Source organism: Rhinoraja longicauda, chromosome 34 (assembly GCF_053455715.1).
Source record: "Rhinoraja longicauda isolate Sanriku21f chromosome 34, sRhiLon1.1, whole genome shotgun sequence".
NCBI classification, from domain to species: Eukaryota; Metazoa; Chordata; class Chondrichthyes; order Rajiformes; family Arhynchobatidae; genus Rhinoraja; species Rhinoraja longicauda.
The window spans coordinates 20,420,097-20,442,976 of NC_135986.1; the positions used below are offsets into that span (position 1 = coordinate 20,420,097).

Here is a 22,880-nt window from a genome sequence, read left to right on the forward strand (position 1 = left end):
CGCAAACAAACTGCAGATTGTTGTATCACGGGTGGATGCAACTCAACAGGGTTGTCAGGCGAGGCAGTGAACAACCAACTTTATTTTCCACTCTTTAGGCATCATTCTCTGGTATTAGACACTGGGAATCGCAGGCTATAAATCCCTGTCTTCAGCAGGCTGGAACTCTAGGAGCGCAGGAGGACGAGGGGTGATCGTACAGAGGTGTATAAAATCATGAGAGGGGATCTTATCGAAACGTATAAGATTATTAAGGGGTTGTACACGTTAGAGGCAGGAAACATGTTCCCAATGTTGGGGGAGTCCAGAACAAGGGGCCACAGTTTAAGAATAAGGGGTAGGCCATTTAGAACTGAGACGAGGATAAACTTTTTCAGCCAGAGAGTTGTGAATCTGTGGAATTCTCTGCCTCAGAAGGCAGTGGAGGCCAATTCTCTGAATGCATTCAAGAGAGAGCTAGATAGAGCTCTTAAGGATAGCGGAGTTAGGGGGTATGGGGAGAAGGCAGGAACGGGGTACTGATTGAGAATGATCAGCCATGATCACATTGAATGGTGGTGCTGGCTCGAAGGGCCGAATGGCCTCCTCCTGCACCTATTGTCTATTGGCTATTGTCTATTGAGAGGAATAGATCGGGTAGATGCACAGTCTCTTGCCCAGAGTCGTGGACCAGAGGACACAGGTTTGAGGTGAAGAGGGAAAGATTTAATAGGAATTTGAGGGGTGACTTTTTCACACAAAAAGTGGTGGGTATATGGAACGAGCTGCCGGAGGAGGTAGTTGAGGCAGGGACGATCACAACATTTAAGAAACAGTTAGACAGGTACCTGGATAGGACAGGTTTGGAGGGATATGGGCCAAATGCAGGCAGGTGGGACTGGTGTAGATGGGACATGTTGGCCGGTGTGGGCAAGTTGGGCCAAAGGATGTGTTTCCACGCTTATGACTCTATGTGGCACATTGCATCTTTTATTTCCCTCCACAGATGCTGCCTAACTCACCGAGTTCCTCCAGCACTTTGTTTGGTTTGGTTCTGAGGTGCAGCGCGGAAACAAGCCCTTCGGCCCACTGAGGGGTGGGAAACATGTTCCCAATGTTGGGCGAGTCCAGAACCAGGGGCCACACAATTTAAGAATAAGGGGTCGGCCATTTAGAACGGAGATGAGGAAAGACTTTTTCAGTCAGAGAGTTGTGAATCTGTGGAATTCTCTGCCTCAGAAGGCAGTGGAGGCCAATTCTCTGAATGCATTCAAGAGAGAGCTAGATAGAGCTCTTAAGGATAGCGGAGTCAGGGGGTATGGGGAGAAGGCAGGAACGGGGTACTGATTGAGAATGATCAGCCATGATCGCATTGAATGGTGGTGCTGGCTCTAAGGGCCGAATGGGCTCCTCCTGCACCTATTGTCTATTGAGTCCACACCGAGCAGCGGTCAACCCAAACACCAGCACTATCTTACACTCTAAGGACAATTTATAATTTTACCAAATCCAATTAACCTACAAACCTGTACGTCTTTGGAGTGTCGGAGGAAGCCAGAGCACCCGGTGAGAACCCGTGCAGGTCACGGGGAGAACGTGCAAACTCCGTACTGACAGCACTGAGAGGCAGCAGCTCTACCGCTGTGCCACCATGACACCCTAACACATTGTGTTTCGCTCTTACATTCTCTACACATTTCACAGACGCACAACCCTAAAATTCAGAGAGAAAAGAAGTTTATTGCTTAAATATAACTAATGACAGGTAACCCTCTCACGTTACGGCTGATTAGTTCATTGAGATTTGCCCTTACAAAATTCATAAATCATAACCAAACAACGTGAGATCGTCACGGAATGCATGTGTGTAAAAAAAGAAGTAAATAGACGGACATAAAATTAAAAATTTAACTCGCATTGCTTAATACACGCCTGCGCTGTCACGCTGTGAAAACGGAGAGGATGATACGGAGTTCCTTCCCACAGGCCATCAGGACTGTCAACTTTTATAACTCCAGAGACTAATTTTTTGTCTACACTATAGTAACTTTATTTATATGCTGTAACTGTAATTCTTTTTTGTGCACAATCCGCAGGCATTGCCACTTTCATTTCACTGCACATCGTGTATGTGCATGTGACAAATAAACTTGACTTGGTACGCGGACTTGTGTTACGGTGTGTATAACGTCAGGGGAGAGGGCAGAAACGAGGTTGGGTTGCTCCTGGGCCTGGCCAAGCTGGCCATCCGTGTGTCACGGCGCCAGACGGAAGAGGGCTCTGCCCGAGCCGGCTGCCTGCCCCTTATCCGGGGTCACGTCCGTCCGCGCCCGGGTGGCACGAGAGAGGGTCCACGCGCTGTCCACGGGAACCCTTGGGGATTTCCGGGACCGCTGGGCATCTGCGGGGGGAGGGGTGGAATGTTTCCATAACAAGGATGGCGACATAGCTATTTGAAAATTGAGTGATTAGATAATTTGGTGAATTTGTATTGTGTGTGTTACCAATGATTTTTGGTCTGTAAATATTATATTTTTTAATCATAATTGAATAAATTATTTTTGATTTTAAAAAATGGTGTGTATAACGTCGTCCGATTCCCTTTATCTACACTCGTAGGAAGTGTGTGTCATAGAGTGGTACAGTGTGGACACAGGTGTGTGTTGTATTTATTAATATTGTTCACACGTCTCTCCTCGACCACGTCTCTGCAGGCTTTCCCCGCGGGCACAAATCTCCCTTTCCCAGGATCGAGAAACCGATGTGGGAGGAGACAAGTGGGGCAGCAGTGATCGGTGATGGCAGCCAACGACAGGACAACCGTGTAGAGATTCTCCACCAGGTGAGACATCCCACCTCCCCCTCTCCTCAAATCCCTCCTCTTTCGACTTTACAGCGCAAAAACCAAGCCCTTCTTTCTGCCCACCGAGTCCGCGCCGACCAGCGAATCATCTTGTACACCAGTACCATCCTACACACACTAGGGGACAGTTTACAGGTTTCACCGAAGTTGAAATTAGCCTACAAACCTGTTTCTGCACTTTACCACAGGCACGGAAATGGGATCAGACATGATTGAATAGACAATAGGTGCAGGAGTAGGACATTACAGTCTTTCCACTGACTGGAGGGCACGCAGCAAAAGCTTTTCACTGTACCTTTGTCACACGTGACAATGAACTAAACTGAAGTAAGTTAGGGAATACAAGGTGCAAAAACGACAGATCAAAGCAGACGACGATGAAGGAAATGTAGAACGGTTCACTGTTGGCGAAGGGGAAGGTGAGAACGAGGCAGACAAACGGTCAAGTATCCAGAATGGGGTTTAATGTTTGGAGGCCTGAGGGAAAGAGGGCTGGTATTAAATCTTCAGTTCAGTCCGTGAAATCATCCCACCTGACTATTTCCACATTCCATAGTAAATGTTCCCACTAGTGCGAGAGTCTAGGACCAGAGGGCACAGCCTCAGAATTAAAGGATGCTCTTTTAAGAAGGAGACGAGGAGAAATTTCTTTATTGTCCGAGGGTGGTGAATCTGTGGAATTCTTTGCCACAGGAGGCTGTGGAGGCCACAAGTCAGTGGATATTTTTAAGGCAGAGATAGACAGGATTCTTGATTAGTACGGGTGGCAGAGGTGCAGGATTCTTGATTAGTACGGGTGTCAGAGGTTCTGGGGAGAAGGCAGGAGAATGGGGTTAGGAGGGAGAGATAGATCAGCCATGATTGAATGGCGGAGTAGACTCGATGGGCCGACTGGCCTAATTCTGCTCCTGTTCCTTACGACTGGTCTGAGACAGAGAACCTCCCTTTACAGTGGTATCAAAAAAACATCAGAAACACCCTCTGGTGTACAGAAACATCAAAGCACAGGCCATCTCTCTCTCTCGGCCTCCAAAGCAGTGTGCTGTGCAGTTTCTGGATTAGTGGGATTAATTTAGTTAGCATTCAAAGTTGAAAGGAAACTATTGTCCGCGTTTTTTTCCGCTCTGCCCGATACTCGGTGCGTTCTCTGTGCTTCCTTGCGATCTTCGATGGGAGAGCAGTTCAGAGCGCCTCGTGCCCCCCAGTTAGTTTGTGGAAGAGTTCTTCGTTCAGGGTATCGCTCTGATCTTTGCCACGGGTCGACAGGAAGATGTAGCCTCCGATGTACTCGTGGACGATCTTGCAGTCCGCCGTCAGGCAGCTGAAGGCAATGTTGATGTTCTCATCAAACTCGATGGCAACCTGAGGGCGCAACGACCGAGACTTAGACAGGCACAAAATCAGCGGGAGCAAAGAGGTCCTTCTGCAGTTGTACAGGGCCCTAGTGAGACCGCACCTGGAGTACTGTGTGCAGTTTTGGTCTCCAAATTTGAGGAAGGATATTCTTGCTATTGAGGGTGTGCAGCGTAGGTTTACTAGTTTAATTCCCGGAATGGCGGGACTATCATATGTTGAAAGACTGGAGCGACTAGGCTTGTATACACTGGAATTTAGAAGGATGAGAGGGGATCTTATCGAAACGTATAAGATTATTAAGTGGTTGGACACGTTAGAGGCAGGAAACATGTTCCCAATGTTGGGGGAGTCCAGAACAAGGGGCCACACAGTTTAAGAATAAGGGGTAGGCCATTTAGAACTGAGATGAGGAAGAACTTTTTCAGTCAGAGAGTTGTGAATCTGTGGAATTCTCTGCCTCAGAAGGCAGTGGAGGCCAATTCTCTGAATGCATTCAAGGGAGAGCTAGATAGAGCTCTTAAGGATAGCGGAGTCAGGGGGTATGGGGAGAAGGCAGGAACGGGGTACTGATTGAGAATGATCAGCCGTGATCATATTGAATGGCGGTGCTGGCTCGAAGGGCCGAACGGCCTCCTCCTGCACCTGTTGTCTATTGTCTATTATCTCTGGAGAGAAGGAATGGGTGACGCTTCCGGTCGAGACCCTTCTTCAGACAGTTCCTTCCTACGGGTTAGACTTAGATTTTGGCTAGCACGCAACAAAAAAAGCTTTTCACTGTACACGCGGCAATAAACTAAACTGAGCTCGAGTCACGGGGCAGGGGTTACGGGTTTATGTGGTACTGCAAGGGAACAAGGGAAAATCTAACCGCGTTTTGAGGATAGAATCAGAGCGTGGAAACAGGCCCCTCGGCCCGACTTGCTCACACCGACCAACATGCCCCATCTACACCAGTCCCACCTGCCCACACCGACCAACATGCCCCATCTACACTAGTCCCACCTGCCCACACCGACCAACATGCCCCATCTACACTAGTCCCACCTGCCCACACCGACCAACATGCCCCATCTACACCAGTCCCACCTGCCTGCGTTTGGCCCGTGTCCCGCCAAACCTGTCCGATCCACGAACTGCCTCGAATTTAATCATGCATTGTCTTTCCATCGACTGGTTCGCACACAACAAAAGCCTTTCACTGTACCTTTCTAAATGTTTCTTAAACGCTGCAATAGTATCTGCCTCAACAACCTCCTCCGGCAGCTCATTCTGTACGCCCGCCTCCCTTTTTGTAAAAATTTACCCTGTGATAAAAAAGTAAAGTCCTTCACTGGACTTTATCTTCCACTAAACGTTATTCCCTTTATTGGGTACTGCAGAGGGCTCAATTGTAATCGTGTGTGGTCTTTCCACTGACTGGTTGGCACGCAACAAAAGCTTTTCACGGTACCTCGGTACAAGCGACAGTAAACTAAACTAAAGTTTCTTTTAGTTTCGAGATAGAGCGTGGAAATGGGCCCTTTGGCCCACCGTGACTTGGATGAAGGGGTTAAAAGTACCATTAGCAAATTTGCAGATGATACAAAGCTGGGTGGCAGTGTGAACTGTGAGGAAGATGCTATGAGGTTGCAGGGTGACTTGGACAGGTTGTGTGAGTGGGCGGATGCATGGCAGATGCACTTTAATGTGGATAAGTGTGAGGTTATCCACTTTGGTGGTAAGAATAGGAAGGCAGAGTATTATCTGAATGGTGTCAAGTTAGGAAAAGGGGACATACAACGAGATCTGGGTGTCCTAGTGCATCAGTCACTGAAAGGAAGCATGCAGGTACAGCAGGCAGTGAAGAAAGCCAATGGAATGTTGGCCTTCATAACAAGAGGAGTTGAGTATAGGAGCAAAGAGGTCCTTCTGCGGTTGTACAGGGCCCTAGTGAGACCGCACCTGGAGTACTGTGTGCAGTTTTGGTCTCCAAATTTGAGGAAGGATATTCTTGCTATTGAGGGCGTGCAGCGTAGGTTTACTAGGTTAATTCCCGGAATGGCGGGACTATCATATGTTGAAAGACTGGAGCGACTAGGCTTGTATACATTGGAATTTAGAAGGATGAGAGGAGATCTTATCGAAATGTATAAGATTATTAACGGGTTGGACACGTTAGAGGCAGGAAACATGTTCCCAATTTTGGGGGAGTCCAGAACAAGGGGCCACAGTTTAAGAATAAGGGGTTGGCCATTTAGAACTGAGATGAGGAAAAACTTTTTCAGTCAGAAAGTTGTGAATCTGTGGAATTCTCTGCCTCAGAAGGCAGTGAAGGCCAATTCTCTGAATGCATTCAAGAGAGAGCTAGATAGAGCTCTTAAGGATAGCGGAGTCAGGGGGTATGGGGAGAAGGCAGGAACGGGGTACTAATTGAGTATGATCAGCTATGATCACATTGAATGGCGGTGCTGGCCCGAAGGGCCGAATGGCCTCCTGCACCTATTGTCTATTGAGTCAGCACTGACCAGCGATCCCCGCACACTAACGCACGAGGGAGAATTTACACTTATACCAAGCCCATTAGCCTACAAACCTGCACGTCTTTGGAGTGTGGGAGGAAATCGAAGATCTCGGAGAAAACACACGCAGATCACGGGGAGAACGTACAAACTCCGTACAGACGGCGCCCGTAGTCAGGATCGCTGTAAAGCAGCAACTCTATTGCTGCGGCACCATGTGGCCCAGTACTGAATCATCCTTCCTTCACCGTCTGTGCTGGGTTTAAGCGCTGGAACTCTGTTCCCCAGCATCGGGGCCCTGCCTAGGGTTGCCAACTGTCCCGTATCAGCCGGGATATCCCGTATGGTGGGCAAAATTCGTTTGTCCCATACGCGACCGCCCTTGTCCCGTGTTAGTAGGGTTGCCAACTACCTCACTCCCAAAGGAGGGACAGAGGGTGACGTCACCACGTGACCTCACCCAGCCAGCGGCCACGTGGCCGCTGGCTGGGTGAGGTCACGTGGGGCGCGGGGCGGTGACGTCACCCTTTGTCCTGTATTTGGGAGTGAGGAAGTTGGCAACCCTAGCCCTGCCCCATTCCCCAGAGTCCCCCCCACCCCCAATCCCCCACACCAGCCCATCTCCAGCTCCCCCTACCTGCCGGATGTCCCAGTTGACGTTCCACTGCCTCATGTTGTTGAACCTCCAGGTCTTCACCACGTCGCCCACACCGAGATCAATGCGGATCAGTCGATTGGGCGCAATGCCCAACACCTCCTCCTTCTTGCAGCCTTTGAACCTGCCAGGCAGAGAGCAGAGAGAGAGTCAGAACCACCGCAGATCCACACAAACTGCTGGAGCAACTCAACGGGTCAGGCAGCCTCTTTGGAGAGAAGGAATAGGTGACCTTTCTACCTTTCGTCTGCTTTGATCTGTCCTTTTCACACCTTACCCTCCTTCCACACGTCTCTAGTCTGACTCTCAGTCCAAAGTAAGGGTCTCGACCCAAAACATCACCCCATTCCTTCTCTCCAGAGATGCTGCCTGAGCCGCTGAGTTACTCTAGCATTCTGTGTCTTTCTTCGGTATTTAGATTTAGAGATACAGCGCGAAAACAGGCCCTTCGGCCCACCGAGTCCGCGCCGCCCAGCGATCCCCGCACATTGACACTATCCTACACACACTAGGGACAATTTTTACATTTTACCCAGTCAATTAACCTACAAACCTGTACGTCTTTGGAGTGTGGGAGGAAACCGAAGATCTCGGAGAAAACCCACGCAGGCCACGGGGAGAACGTACAAACTCCGTACAGACGGCGCCCGTAGTCAAGATCGAACCTGAGTCTCCGGCGCTGCATTCGCTGTAAGGCAGCAACTCTACCGCTGAGCCACCGTGCCGACCATTGGGGCGACTGGTATCAGCCAGCATCCGCAGTTTCATCCTAAACCATTCCACCAAACACAGTCCCCTCAGCACGGAATCCCCCTTCGGCCCAACTCTTCCGTGTGGACCAAGATGGCCCATCTATGCTAGTTAGGGGTTGCCAACTATCTCACTCCCAAATATGGGACAAGGTGACGTCACCGCCCCGCGCCCCACGTGACCTCACCCAGCCAGCGGCCAAGTGCTCCTGCTCCACTAATGGCGGCTGCCCGGGCCGGGATGCCTCGCAACCTCCGTTAGGCGGCGCCCGGGCCTCCAGACCTAGACTGTCCAGAGCTAAAATGTCAGAAACCTAGAGTGTCGGGACATAAACTGTCGGGACCTACAACGTCAGGGCCTACAGCGCCCGGGCCTACAGCGTCCGGGGCCTACAGCGTCCGGGCCTACAGCGTCCGGGCCTACAGCGTCCGGGCCTACAGCGTCCGGGCCTACAGCGTCCGGGCCTACAGGGTCCGGGCCTACAGGGTCCGGGCCTACAGCGGCCGGGCCTACAGCGTCCGGGCCTACAGCGTCCGGGACTACAGCGTCTGGGCCTACAGCATCCCCCAGGCCTAATATAGGACAAGGGCGGTCCCATATAGGATTATTTCTATCATTTTGGTAAACCTTTAGTTTAGAAGCACAGAGATACAGCAACCAACATGGCCGACCCTCACCTCACTACAAAGTACGCCAAGCCGAACTCGGGCAGAGATTGCCAAGCCTGGATGAACTTCATCTTGGTCTCCATGAGCGAGAGTTGGTCAATGTTCTGGTAGGCCTCCAGGATGCGAGGGGTTAACTGCAAGAGGTCACAGGCCAGAGGTTATCACAGAAGGACGACCTCCCCCCCCCCTCCCCTCGGTCAACCGAGGGTCTCCCCTTAAAATCAGACCACCGGGTGTCCAGAAGCTCAAATGGCCATGGGGCTCAGAATCTCCTGTTAAACGTGTGGCTCCATCAGAGGGACCCATGGGTGAGGGAGGGTATACACACTGTCTCACCAAATGGGGGTGGGGGGGAGAAAGTGAGAGGGAGAGAAAGGGAGGGAGAGAGTGAGAGGGGGAGAGGGGGAGAGGGAGAGAGGGAGAGAGGGAGAGAGGGAGAGAGGGAGAGAGGGAGAGAGGGAGAGAGGGAGAGAGAGGGAGAGAGGGAGAGAGGGAGAGAGGGAGAGAGGGAGGGGGAGACAGGGAGGGAGAGAGGGAGGGGGGAGAGGGAGAGGGGGGGAGAGGGAGAGGGGGTGAGGAAGAGGGGGGGAGAGGGAGAGGGGGGGGGGGAGAGGGACAGAGGGACAGAGGGAGAGGGGAAGGGGGGGGGTAACACAGAGGGCAGACAAAGGTCTCCAAACCTGGCCCTGAATCTCATTCACATTCTCCAACCCCTATCCCCCCCCCCCCCCCCCCCCCGTCCTAGTGCAGGGCATGAGACACAGACAGACCCCACCCCAGGGAGTACGAGACACAGACAGACCGCACCCAAGAGAGGGGGTTCAGTTGCAGATAGCCCAGGGAGTAGGGTCACCAACTGTCCCGTGTTAGCCGGGACATCCCGTATTTTGGGCTAAATTTGTTCGTCTCGTACGGGACCGTATTAGTAGGGTTGCCAACTTCCTCACTCCCAAATACGGGACAAAGGGTGACGTCGCCGCCCCGCGCCCCACCTGACCTCACCCAGCCAGCGGCCCACGTGCTCCCGCTCCACCAATGGCGGCAGCCATTGGTGGAGCGGGAGCACGTGGCCGCTGGCTGGGTGAGGTGTCGTGGGGCAGCGACGTCACCCTTTGTCCCATATTTGGGAGTGAGGAGGTTGGCCACCCTAGCAGGGTCATCCAAGGCTGACCCCCACCCCAGGGATTCGCAGTCAATGACTCCACCCCAGGGAGGGGGTTTTCATACACGAGACATTAGCCCAGGAGAGGGGGTCTCAAAGACAGACGGGCAGGCCCCACGCCCCCGGGGAGCTGCACCTGTTTGATCTTGTACTTCTTGTGGTATCGGTGGGAGACGAGCGACTTGGTGTTGATGTCCTCCCTGCCCGCCTCGGCCGCGGCAGCCTGGGGCTTGGAGTTGGACCTCTGCATGGTGAGGAAGGAGCGGATGTTCTGCACCTCACTGTGGTACGAGCTGTCCGCCATGGTCTTGCTCTTGGCCGCCAGCCTGCAGGCTGCCATCCACTTGGCGTACTGCTCCTCCTACACCAACACAAACGCCGCATTCACAAGACATCATAGAAACATAGGTAGTAGGCCATTCGGCCCTTCGAGCCTGCACGCACCGCCATTCAATATGATCATGGCTGATCATCCAACTCAGTATCCCGTACCTGCCTTCTCTCCATACCCCCTGATCCCTTTAGCCACAAGGGCCACATCTAACTCCCTCTTAAATATAGCCAATGAACTGGCCTCAACTACCTTCTGTGGCAGAGAATTCCACAGATTCACCACTCTCTGTGTGAAAAAAAACGTTCTCATATCGGTCCTAAAAGACTTCCCCCTTATCCTTAAACTGTGACCCCTTGTTCTGGACTTCCCCAACATCGGGAACAACCTTCCTGCATCTAGCCTCTCCAACCCCTTAAGAATTTTGTAAGTTTCTATAAGATCCCCCCTCAATCTTCTAAATTCCAGCGAGTACAAGCCGAGTCTATCCAGTCTTTCTTCATATGAAAGTCCTGCCATCCCAGGAATCAATCTGGTGAACCTTCTCTGTACTCCCTCTATGGCAAGAATGTCATTCCTCAGATTAGGAGACCAAAACTGTATGGAGTAACTCAGTGGGACAGGCAGCATCTCGGGAGAGAAGGAATGGGTGATGTTTCTTCAGATTGATTCCTACATTTTGATGTCTCGTTTTCACACCTTACCCGTCCATATCTCCTTGACAGGATCATTGTTCAGCTTGGGGAAGTTGACAATGAAGCAGACAAATATAAAATGTAATGAGGAGGACAGTCAAACTGGTCGGAGAACTAGGATGGGGGAGGGATGGAGAGAGAGGCAAACCAAGGGCTACTTGTCCGAAGAAGGACCTCGCCCTGAAACGTCACCCATTCCTTCTCTCCAGAGATGCTGCCTGTCCCGCTGAGTTACTCCAGCATTTTGTGCCTTGCTTAGTTTAATACTGGCTAAGTCTAGTTTAGTTTAGTTTGTAGATACAGTGCATAAACAGGCCCTTCGGCCCACCGTGACTGCGCCGACCAGCGATCCCTGTACACTAGCACTATCCTACACACCAGGAACAATTGACAATCTTTACCAAAGCCAATTAATCTACAGACCTGCACGTCTTTAGAATGTGGGAGGAAACGAGAGCACCCAGAGGAAACCCACGCGGTCACGGGGAGAACGTACAAACTCTGTACAGACAGCACCCGTAGTCAGGATTGAACCCGGGACTCTGGCGATGTAAGGCAGCAACTCTACTGCTGCGCCATTGAACTTGCCTAACTGTTTCTTAAACGTTGGGATAGTCCCAGCCTCAACTACCTCCTCTGGCAGCTTGATCCATACACCCACCACCCTCTGTGTGAATAAGTTACCCCTCAGATTCCCATTAAATCTTTTCCCCTTTGCCTTAAACCTACGACGTCTGGTCCTTGATTCCCCTACCAGAGGCAAGAGACTCTGTACGTCTATCCGATCTATTCCTCTCATGATTTTATACACCTCTATAAGATCACCCATCATCCTCGCGAGCTCAAAGGTATAGAGACCCAGCCTGCTCAACCTCTCCCGATAGCTCAGACCCTCTAGTCCTGGCAAACATCCTCGTAAATCTTCTCCACACCCTTTCCAGCTTGCCAACATCTTTCCTACAACATGGTGCCCAGAACTGAACAAAAGTGGCCTCACCGATGTCTTGTATAACTGCAACATGACCTCCCAACTTCTATACTCATATTTCTTTTTTGGGACATATGTCAATAATCCCAGGTGCCAAATGTTTTAATTCCCCGATCCACACCCACACTGACCTTTCTGTCCTGGGCCTCTTCCACTGTCAGAGTGAGGCCCAGCTCAAATTGGAAGAACAGCACCTCGTATTTTGCTTGGCTAGCTTACACCCCAGCGGTATAAACATCGATTTCTCTAACTTCAAGTAACCCGTGCATCCCCTCCCTCTCCGTCCTTCCCCCACCCACGTCGTTGGACTAGCTTCTTGTTGAGTCTCATTGTCTGTAACTCGTTTTCACCTAGCCCCACAACTAACAATGGCCTGTTTCCTTTATCATCGTGACTTTTTTTGCATATCTTTCATCCATTTGTTCCATCGCCATCTACATCTCTCATTTCCCTTTCAATAGACAATAGACAATAGACAATAGACAATAGGTGCAGGAGGAGGCCATTCGGGCCTTTGAGCCAGCACCGCCATTCAATGTGATCATGAGTATAAGAAGATAACTGCAGATGCTGGTACAAATCGAAGGTATTTATTCACAAAATGCTGGAGTAACTCAGCAGGTCAGGCAGCATCTCGGGAGAGGAATGGGTGACGTTTCGGGTCGAGACCCTTCTTCAGACCTGAAGAAGGGTCTCGACCCGAAACGTCGCCCATTCCTTCTCTCCCGAGATGCTGCCTGACCTACTGAGTTACTCCAGCATTTTGTGAATAAATACCTTCAATGTGATCAACCGCCTGACTCTCAGTCTGAAGAAGGGTCTCGACCCAAAATGTCACCCATTCCTTGTCTCCAGAGATGCCGTCTGTCCCGCTGAGTTCCTCCAGCTTTTTTGTGTCTATCGAGGTTTGTGGACCTATCTGGAGATTAAAAGCTGGAGGAACTCAGCGGGACAGTCTGAAGAAGGGTCTCGACCCAAAACGTCACCTATTCCCTATTCTCCAGAGATGCTGCCTGACCCGCCGAGTTACTCGGGCATTCAGTGATGATAATACACTCTCGACTCCCACCACTCACGTTCTCACAGCGGAAGATCACTTCGTTCATCCCTTCCGGAGCCGGGATCAACAGCTTGATGCAGAACTTCTGGGCGCCAATGTTCACGTCGGGAGCAACCTCACAACCTGCCGAGAGGAAACAAAGGTGGGGGGAAAATGGTGGCGATCCCCACATCCACTCTATCCAGGTTCACCTGCACCTCCTCCAGCCTCATCTACTGTACCCGCTGTTCCAGGTGTCAACTTCCCCACATCGGCGAGACCAAGCGCAAGCTCGGCGATCGTCTCACTCAACACCTCCGCTCAGTCCGTCTTAACCTACCTGATCTCCCGGTGGCTCAGCACTTCAACTCCCCCTCCCACTCCCAGTCTGACCTTTCTGTCCTGGGCCTCCTCCGTTGCCGGAGTGAGGCCCAGCGCAAATTGGAGGGACAGCACCTCATATTTCGCTTGGGCAGTTTATACCCCAGCGGTATGAACATTGACTTCTCTAACTTCTGATAGTCCCTGCTTTCCCTCTCTATCGCCTCCCCCTTCCCAGTTCTCCCACCAGTCTTCCTGTCTCCCACTACATCCTATCTTTGTCCCGCCCCCTCCCCTGACATCAGTCTGAAGAAGGGTCTCGACCCGAAACGTCACCCATTCCTTCTCTCCCGAGATGCCGCCTGACCCGCTGAGTTACTCCAGCATTTTGTTGTCCACTCTATCCAGGCCTTTCACTGTTCAGTATCACCAAATCCACAACACCTGCCCTAGAGTCGAAGTCATACAGCACAGAAACAGGAACCTTCGGCCCAACTCGTTCAAAATGCCCCATCTCAGCTAGTCCCATTCGCCTCCGTTTGGCCTAGTTTATTGTCACGTGTACCGAGGTACAGTGAAAAGCTTTTGTTGCGTGCTAACCAGTCAGCGGAAAGACCACGCGCGATTGCAATCGAGCCATTTAAAGTGCGTAGAGACATGATAAGGGAATAACGTTTAGTGCAAGGTAAAGCCAGCAAAGTCCGAGCAAGGATTTAGATTTAGAGATACAGCGCGGAAACAGGCCCTTCGGCCTACCGAGTCCGCGCCGCCCAGCGATCCCCGCACACTAACACTATCCTACACCCACTAGAGACAATTTTTACATTTACCCAGTCAATTAACCTACAAACCTGTACGTCTTTGGAGTGTGGGAGGAAACCGAAGATCTCGGAGGAAACCCACGCAGGTCACGGAGAGAATGTACAAAACTCCGTACAGACGGCGCCCGTAGTCAGGATCGAACCTGAGCCTCCGGCGCTGCATTCGCTGTAAGGCAGCAACTCTACCGCTGCGCCACCGTGCCGCGATGTAGATAGTAGTTCAGCACTGCTCTCTGGTTGTGGTGGGACGGTCAGATGCCTGATAACAGCTGGGAAGAAACTGTCCCTGAATCTGGAGGTGTGCGCTTTCACACTTCTGTTCCTTTTGCCCGATGGGAGAGGGGAGAAGAGGGAATGACCGGGGGGGAGGGGGGGTGAGACTGGTCCTTGATTATGCTGCTGGCCTTGCCGAGGCAGCGTGAGATGTAGATGGAGGCGATAGAAGGGAGGTAGGTGTGTGTTATGGTCTGTCTGGGCTGTGTCCATAATTCGCTAGTTTCTTGGAGCTGTTCCCAAACCGTGCTGCGATACATCCCGATAAAAATGCTTTCCATGGCGCACCTGTTGGCGAGAGTTGGAGGGGACATGCCAAACTTCCTAAGCCTTCTACGGAAGTGGAGGCGTTGGTGTGCTCTCTTGGTCGTTGCTTTAAGTCAAGGACCCGAGTCAAGCCCTCAAAGATCATAGAAACATAGAAAATAGGTGCAGGAGGAGGCCATTTGGCCCTTCGAGCCAGCACCGCCATTCATTGTGATCATGGCTAATCCACAATCAGTAACCCGTGCCTGCCTTCTCCCCATATCCCTTGATTCCGCTAGCCCCTAGAGCTCTATCTAACTCTCTTTTAAATTCATCCAGTGAATTGGCCTCCACTGCCTTCTGTGGCAGAGAATTAATTCCACAAATTCACAACTCTCTGGGTGAAAAAGTTTCTTTTTACCTCAGTTCTAAATGGCCTCCCCTTTTATTCTTCGACTGCGTGCGTGGCCCCTGGTTCTGGACTCCCCCGACATTGGGAACATTTTTCCTGTATCTAGCTTGTCCAGTCCTTTCATAATTTTATACGTCTCCGTAAGATCCCCTCTCATCCTTCTAAACGCCAGTGAATACAAGCCCCAGTCAAGGGGCCACAGTTTAAGAATAAGGGGTAGGCCATTTAGAACTGAGACGAGGAAAAACTTTTTCAGTCAGAAAGTTGTGAATCTGGGGAATTCTCTGCCTCAGAAGGCAGTGGAGGCCAATTCTCTGAATGCATTCAAGAGAGAGCTAGATAGAGCTCTTAAGGATAGCGGAGTCAGGGGGTATGGGGAGAAGGCAGGAACGGGGTACTGATTGAGAATGATCAGCCATGATCACATTGAATGGCGGTGCTGGCTCGAAGGGCCGAATGGCCTCCTCCTGCACCTATGTCTATTGTCAGTTTTTGCAATCTTTCCCAATACGACAGTCCCGCCATCCCGGGGATTAACCCTGGAGGTGCTTACCTTTGAGGTTCATCTGGTGAATTGGCTCCCCGAAGGTTTCCTGATTTTTATAGCAGGATATGGACATCTCTTTAAATATACACCAGTACTGCTTGTAGGCTTTCAGCGTTAGCTTCTTGGGCCTGTGGAAATAAGGTCATCAGGGACAGGAGCAGAATTAGGCCATTCGGCCTATCAAGTCTACTCCGCCATTCAATCATGGCTGATCTCTCTCTCCCTCCCAACCCCATTCTCCTGCCTTCTCCCCACAGCCCCTGACACCCGTTCCAATCCAGAATCTATCTATCTCTGCCGTAAAAATATCCACTGACTTGGCAAAGTATTCCACAGATTCACCACCCTCTTGACTAAAGAAATTCCTCCTCATCGTCCTTTAATCCTGAGGCTGCGACCTCCAGTCCTAGTCGCCCCCACTAATGGAAACATCCTCTCCACATCCACTCTGTCCAAGCCACTCTGTCCCAATGAAGAGCATTACATCTGCCTGCCTGCTTCCTCCCTTGCTTGTCCATGCACCCGGATACTTGGCTGATGCTGTCTCCCCTGGATCCTCACTGCATCTCAGGAGGCCATTGTGGGTCATCGGGCACGGTGGCGCAGCGGGTAGAGCCGCTGCCTCACAGCGCCAGAGACCCGGGTTCCATCCTGACCTCGGGAGTTGCGGAGTCCGCACGTTCTCCCCATGGCCACGTGGGCTCCGTTTCCTTGCCACGTTCCAAAGGCTTGCGGGATTGTCGATTAGTTGGCTTGTATAAATTGTCTCCAGTTGGACCAGAAGCGAAAAGAGTAGGAGCCAGAGGGGGGTTACAGAGATGGGGAGGAGTGTAGATGCCAGAGGGGGTTACAGAGATGGGGAGGGGTGTAGATGCCAGAGGGGGTTACAGAGATGGGGAGGTGTGTAAGGGCCAGAGGGGATTACAGAGAGAGGGAATGTTGTAGGGGCTGGAGGGGCTTACCGAGATGGGGAAGGAGCAGTGGCCATGGAGGGACCTAGAGACAGAACAAGTCACCGGGCAGGGATTGGGGTGCAGGGGCGATGGGAGTGTCCACAATGCTCCCCAGTATATTCTCTGTTCCAGTTGGTGTTCCAGGGCCACAGGTTACCCTTGTCACCCATTGCTCGTCTCCCACACCAAGGGTTGCCAACTTCCTCACTCCCAAATAAGGGACAAGGCGAGGTCACCGCCCCACAGCCCCGCATGACCTCACCCAGCCAGCGGCCACGTGCTTCCGCTCCACCAATGTCGGGGCGGGAGGTGGGTTGCTATGCAACCTCCGTTCGGCGGCGCCCGGGCCTAAACTGCCCGGGGCTAAAGCGGCCTCCGGGCTAGTGTCCGGGCCTACAGTGTCCGGGCCTAATACGGGACAAGAGACAAACTAATTTAGCCCAAAATACGGGACAAGAGACAAACTAATTTAGCCCAAAATACGGGATGTCCCGGCTAATACGGGACAGTTGGCAATCCTACCCACCCCCCCAGCCCAGGCCGGACAGCTTACCTGAAGAGCTTGATGTTGTCTCGTAGTTCGGGAATCGAGGTGATGCTGTCCTGAAAAGATGGCAGTCAGAATTACATTGCATTCCCGGAGAACTTCCCCTGCCCCCCCTCCCCTCCCCTTCCTTCATTCCCCATCACTTTTACACTTTAGAGATATAGCGAGGAAACAGGCTATTCGGCCTACCGAGTCCTCGCCAACCAGCGCTCACCCCACGCTCCAGCGCTATCCCACACACACTAGGGACAATTTTACAGTTTGTGAGGAAACCGGAGCATCCGGGGAAAACCTACGCTGTCACAGGGGGAACATGCTAACTCCGTATAGACAGCACCCGTAGTCAGGATCGAACCTGGGAGGGGGAGGATGCTCCTCGAACTGAGGAGCTCGGCTGCAATGCAGCTCCCTCCCCTCCGCGAAACACTGGTCAACCTGAGGAGCACCTTCAGCAACAGACCGGGCCTACAGCGCCGCCCGGGCCTACAGTGTCCGGGCCAAAAGCACCCCCAAGATGTAGCACAGAACGCCACAGGAGATCCTTCTTCCCTGTGGCTATCAAACGGTACAAGTCTGAAGAAGGGTCTCGACCCGAAAGGTCACCCATTCCTTCTCTCCAGAGATGCCGCCTGACCCGCTGAGTTACTCCGGCATTTTGTGATACGTTCGATTTGCACCAGCATCTGCAGTTATTTTCTTACACCATATACACACCATGTATTCAAGAGAGAGTTAGATAGAGCTATTAGGGCTCACGAAATCGGCGGGATGTGGGGAAAAAGCAGGAACGGGGTACTGATTTTGGACGATCAGCCATGATCGTCAAGGGACGTACAACGAGATTTGGGTGTCCTGGTGCATCAGTCACTGAAAGGAAGCATGCAGGTACAGCAGGCAGTGAAGAAAGCCAATGCAATGTTGGCCTTCATAACAAGAGGAGTTGAGTAGAGGAGCAAAGAGGTCCTTCTGCAGTTGTACAGGGCCCTAGTGAGACCACACCTGGAGTACTGTGTGCAGTTTTGGTCTCCAAATTTGAGGAAGGATATTCTTGCTATTGAGGGCGTGCAGCGTAGGTTCATCAGGTTAATTCCCGGAATGGCGGGACTGTCGTATGTTGAAAGACTGGAGCGACTAGACTTGTATACACTGGAATTTAGAAGGATGAGAGGAGATCTTATCGAAACGTATAAGATTATTAAATGGTTGGACATGTTCGAGGCAGGAAACATGTTCCCAATGTTGGGGGAGTCCAGAACAAGGGGCCACAGTGTAAGAATAAGGGGTAGGCCACTTAGAACTGAGATGAGGAAAAACCTTTTCAGTCAGAGAGTTGTGAATCTGTGGAATTCTCTGCCTCAGAAGACAGTGGAGGCCAATTCTCTGAATGCATTCAAGAGAGAGCTAGATAGAGCTCTTAAGGATAGCGGAGTCAGGGGGTATGGGGAGAAGGCAGGAACGGGGTACTTATTTTGGACGATCAGCCATGATCACATTGAATGGCGGTGCTGGCTCGAAGGGCCGAATGGCCTACTCCTGCACCTATTTTCTATGATTCCGATGATTTTTATTACGATGTTTCATGTATCTTGTGGTGTTTTATGACTGTTGCAGATTAATTTCCCTCCTGGGATAAATAAAGTTCTGCCGCATCGCATCGTATCGAACTGTGGAAATAAGGGCAGTGTCTTTACCAGGACATCCTTCGGGTCCGATCCCTCCAACTTCACTTCCAGGGTGGAGAGAGCAGCCTCCACTTCATCCAACCCGTAGTCTTTCTGCGTGACCTCGATCTCCCCAGACTGGGATCGTTTGTTTATGTGATACTGCGAGAGAACAAGAGAGAATTTAACCACACATCACACATTCAAAACATCACTGAAGTCTCACCTGTTCAACACTGCCTTCAACCACTGACCGTCGCTTCATCTTATTCTTCCTTTTCTGTTCGTTTATTTACTTATTTTTATGTCTTACTTAACCATGTAAAGCGTCTTTGAGTGTCTAGAAAAGCGCTATACAAATGTAGTGTATTATTATTATTATTAACCTAAACCCACCCGATCGCCCGGTTGCCGGCACTTTAATCCTCCTTCCACAGATTCAGTCAGAGAGTTGTGAATCTGTGGAATTCTCTGCCTCAGAAGGCAGTGGAGGCCAATTCTCTGGATGCATTCAAGAGAGAACTAGATAGAGCTCTTGAGGATAGCGGAGTCAGGGGGTATGGGGAGAGGGCAGGAACGGGGTACTGATTGAGAATGATCAGCCATGATCACATTGAATGGCGGTGCTGGCTCGAAGGGCCGAATGGCCTACTCCTGCACCTATTGTCTGTTGTCTATTGTATATTTCCCCACGCAGACCTTCCTGTCTCCTCCACTGTCAGAGTGAGGCTAAACACAAATTGGAGGAACAGCATCTCACATTTCGCTTGGGCAGCCGACACCCTAGTGGTACAAATATTGATTTCTCTCACTTCAGGTAGCCCCAGCATTCCCTCTCTCTCTCTCTCTCCGTCCCTCCCCCACCCAATTCGCACCAGCTTCTCATTTGACCCAACAAACAGCTAACAATGGCCCGAAACGTCACCCATTCCTTCTCTCCACAGCATCTGCAGTTTTTTTTCCGCCATTACATTTTTGCATATCTTTCATTCATTGTTCTCTATCTCTCCACAGGCTCTTGTCCCTATTAGGCCCGGGGGGGCGCTGTAGGCCCGGACACTGTAGGCCCGGACACTGCGGGCCTGGATACTGTTGGCCCGGGGGGGCGCTTTTGGCCCGGGCACTGTAGGCCCGGGGGGCGACAAATAAAAATAGGACATACAGGGTAAATGGTAGGGAATTGAGGAATGCAGTGGAACAGAGGGATCTGGGAATAACTGTGCATTGTTCCCTGAAGGTGGAATCTCATGTGGATAGACAATAGACAATAGACAATAGGTGCAGGAGTAGGCCATTCAGCCCTTCGAGCCAGCACCGCCATTCAATGCGATCATGGCTGATCACTCTCAATCAGTACCCCGTTCCTGCCTTCTCCCCATACCCCCTCACTCCGCTATCCTTAAGAGCTCTATCCAGCTCTCTCTTGAAAGCATCCAACGAACTGGCCTCCACTGCCTTCTGAGGCAGAGAATTCCACACCTTCACCACCCTCTGACTGAAAAAGTTCTTCCTCATCTCCGTTCTAAATGGCCTACCCCTTATTCTCAAACTGTGGCCCCTTGTTCTGGACTCCCCCAACATTGGGAACATGTTATCTGCCTCTAATGTGTCCAATCCCCTAATTATCTTATATGTTTCAATAAGATCCCCCCTCATCCTTCTAAATTCCAGTGTATACAAGCCCAATCGCTCCAGCCTTTCAACATACGACAGTCCCGCCATTCCGGGAATTAACCTAGTGAACCTACGCTGCACGCCCTCCATAGCAAGAATATCCTTCCTCAAATTTGGAGACCAAAACTGCACACAGTACTCCAGGTGCGGTCTCACCAGGGCCCGGTACAACTGTAGAAGGACCTCTTTGCTCCTATACTCAACTCCTCTTGTTACGAAGGCCAACATTCCATTGGCTTTCTTCACTGCCTGCTGTACCTGCATGCTTCCTTTCATTGACTGATGCACTAGGACACCCAGATCTCGTTGAACTCCTCCCCCTCCTAACATGACACCATTCAGATAATAATCTGCCTTTCTATTCTTACTTCCAAAGTGAATAACCTCACACTTATCAACATTAAACTGCATCTGCCATGTATCCGCCCACTCACACAACCTGTCCAAGTCACCCTGCAGCCTTATTGCATCTTCCTCACAATTCACACTACCCCCCAACTAAGTATCATCTGCAAATTTGCTAATGTGGTGAAGAAGGCGTTTGGTATGCTTGCCTTTATAAATCAGAGCATCGAATATAGAAGTTGGGATGTAATGTTGAAATTGTACAGGGCATTGGTGAAGCCGAATCTGTGTGCAGTTCTGGTCGCCAAATTATAGGAAGGATGCCGACAAAATGGAGAGGGTACAGAGGAGATTTACTAGAATGTTGCCTGGGTTTCAGCACTTAAGCTACAGAGAGAGGTTGAACAGGTTGGGTCTTTATTATTTGGAGCATAGAAGGTTGAAGGGGGACTTGATAGAGGTTTTTAAAATTTTAAGAGGGACAGAGTTGACGTGGGTAGGCTTTTCCCTTTGAGAGTGGGGAAGATTCCAACAAGGGGACATAACTTCAGAATTAAGGGACAAAAGTTTAGGGGTAACATGAGGGGTAACTTCTTTACTCAGAGGGTGGTGGCTGTGTGGAATGAGCTTCCGGTGGAAGTGGTGGAGGCAGGCTCGATTTTATTATTTAAGAGTAAATTGGATAGGTATATGGATGGGAGGGGATTGGAGGGTTATGGTCTGAGAGCAGGTAGATGAGACTAGGTCAGAGAAAGTGGTCGGCGTAGATTGGTAGGGCCGAACGGGCCTGTTTCCGAGCTGTAATTGTTATATGGTTATTTTGGCCCGGACACTGTAGGCCCGGGGGCCGCTTTTGGCCGGGGGGCCGCTGTAGGCCCGGACACTGTTGGCGCGGACCCTGTTGGCCCAGAGGGCGCTTTTGGCCGGGGGGCCGATGTAGGCCCGGACACTGTAGGCCCGGAGGCCCCGGCGCCGCCTAACGGAGGTTGCTTAGCAACCCGCCTCCCGGCCCGGGCGGCCGCCATTGGTGGAGCGGGAGCACGTGGCCGCTGGCTGGGTGAGGTCACGTGGGGCGCAGGGGAGTGACGTCACCTTGTCCCGTATTTGGGAGTGAGAAAGTTGGCAACCCGAGTGAGGAGGGAGCTTCACTCTGTTATCTCTCCTACCTGCAGAGCTCCAAACATCATCATCTCCTCCTGTGCACTCGATATCCTCGAGAAGGACTGCCCACCGAGCTGTTCGTAGAGCAGGTTTATCCTCACCACATCGTACTGCAGGGGGAAAGGCAAGAGGTAGGTCAGGGGAGAACAGGGAACAACCTCACAGCTGCACGACCAAATCCTTATGTGTAGGAAGGAACTGCAAAGGGCTGGTTTACACCAAAGATAGACACTATCGTATCTGCCTCCACCATAGGGGTTGCCAACTATCTCACTCCCAAATAAGGGACAAGGTGACATCACCGCCCCGTGCCCCACGTGACCTCACCCAGCCAGCGGCCATGAGCTCCCGCTCCAACAATGGCGGCTGCCTGGGCCTGGAGACAGGTTGCTAGGCAACCTCCATTAGATGGCTCTCGGCCTACACAGACCAGACCTACACTGTCCGAACCTACAGCGTCCGGGCCTAATATGGGACAGTTGGCAACCCTACTCTACCACCACCCTTTACATTACGGGGCGGCACGGTGGCGCAGTGGGTAGAGTTGCTGCCTCTCAGGGCCAGAGACCCGTGTTCAATCCTGACTACGGGTGCTGCCTGCGCGGAGTTTGTCCGTTTCTCCCCGTGACCCGCGTGGGTTTCACCGGGAGCTTCGTATTCCTCCCACACTCTAAAGACGTGCGACTTTGTTGGTTATGTGTAGGAAGGAACTGCAGATGCTGGTTCAAACCGAAGATAGACACAAAATGCTGGAGTAACTCAGCGGGACAGGCAGCATCTCTGGAAAGAAGGAATGGGTGACGTTTTGGGTCGAGACCCTTCTTCAGACCCAAAACGTCACCCATTCCTTCTCTCCAGAGATGGTGCCTGACCCGCTGAGTTACTCCAGCATTTTGTGTCCGCCTTTGATTTTAAACAGCATCTGCAGTTTTTTT

The 22,880-nt window shown here is 51.4% G+C and overlaps 1 protein-coding gene across 1 annotated transcript in view; it reads right to left on the reverse strand.

Annotated features, from left to right (window-relative positions):
* Nucleotides 1-1,722: 1,722 nt before the first annotated feature.
* Nucleotides 1,723-22,880, reverse strand: part of LOC144609337 (fermitin family homolog 3-like) — a 52,298-nt gene continuing 31,140 nt past the window's right edge. Inside the window, 6 exon segments of the mRNA XM_078427763.1 lie at nt 1,723-4,204; nt 7,334-7,475; nt 8,779-8,903; nt 10,068-10,292; nt 13,022-13,128; nt 15,611-15,732. Of these exon segments, the coding sequence (XP_078283889.1) occupies nt 4,025-4,204; nt 7,334-7,475; nt 8,779-8,903; nt 10,068-10,292; nt 13,022-13,128; nt 15,611-15,732 (901 nt within the window). The 3' untranslated portion in view covers nt 1,723-4,024.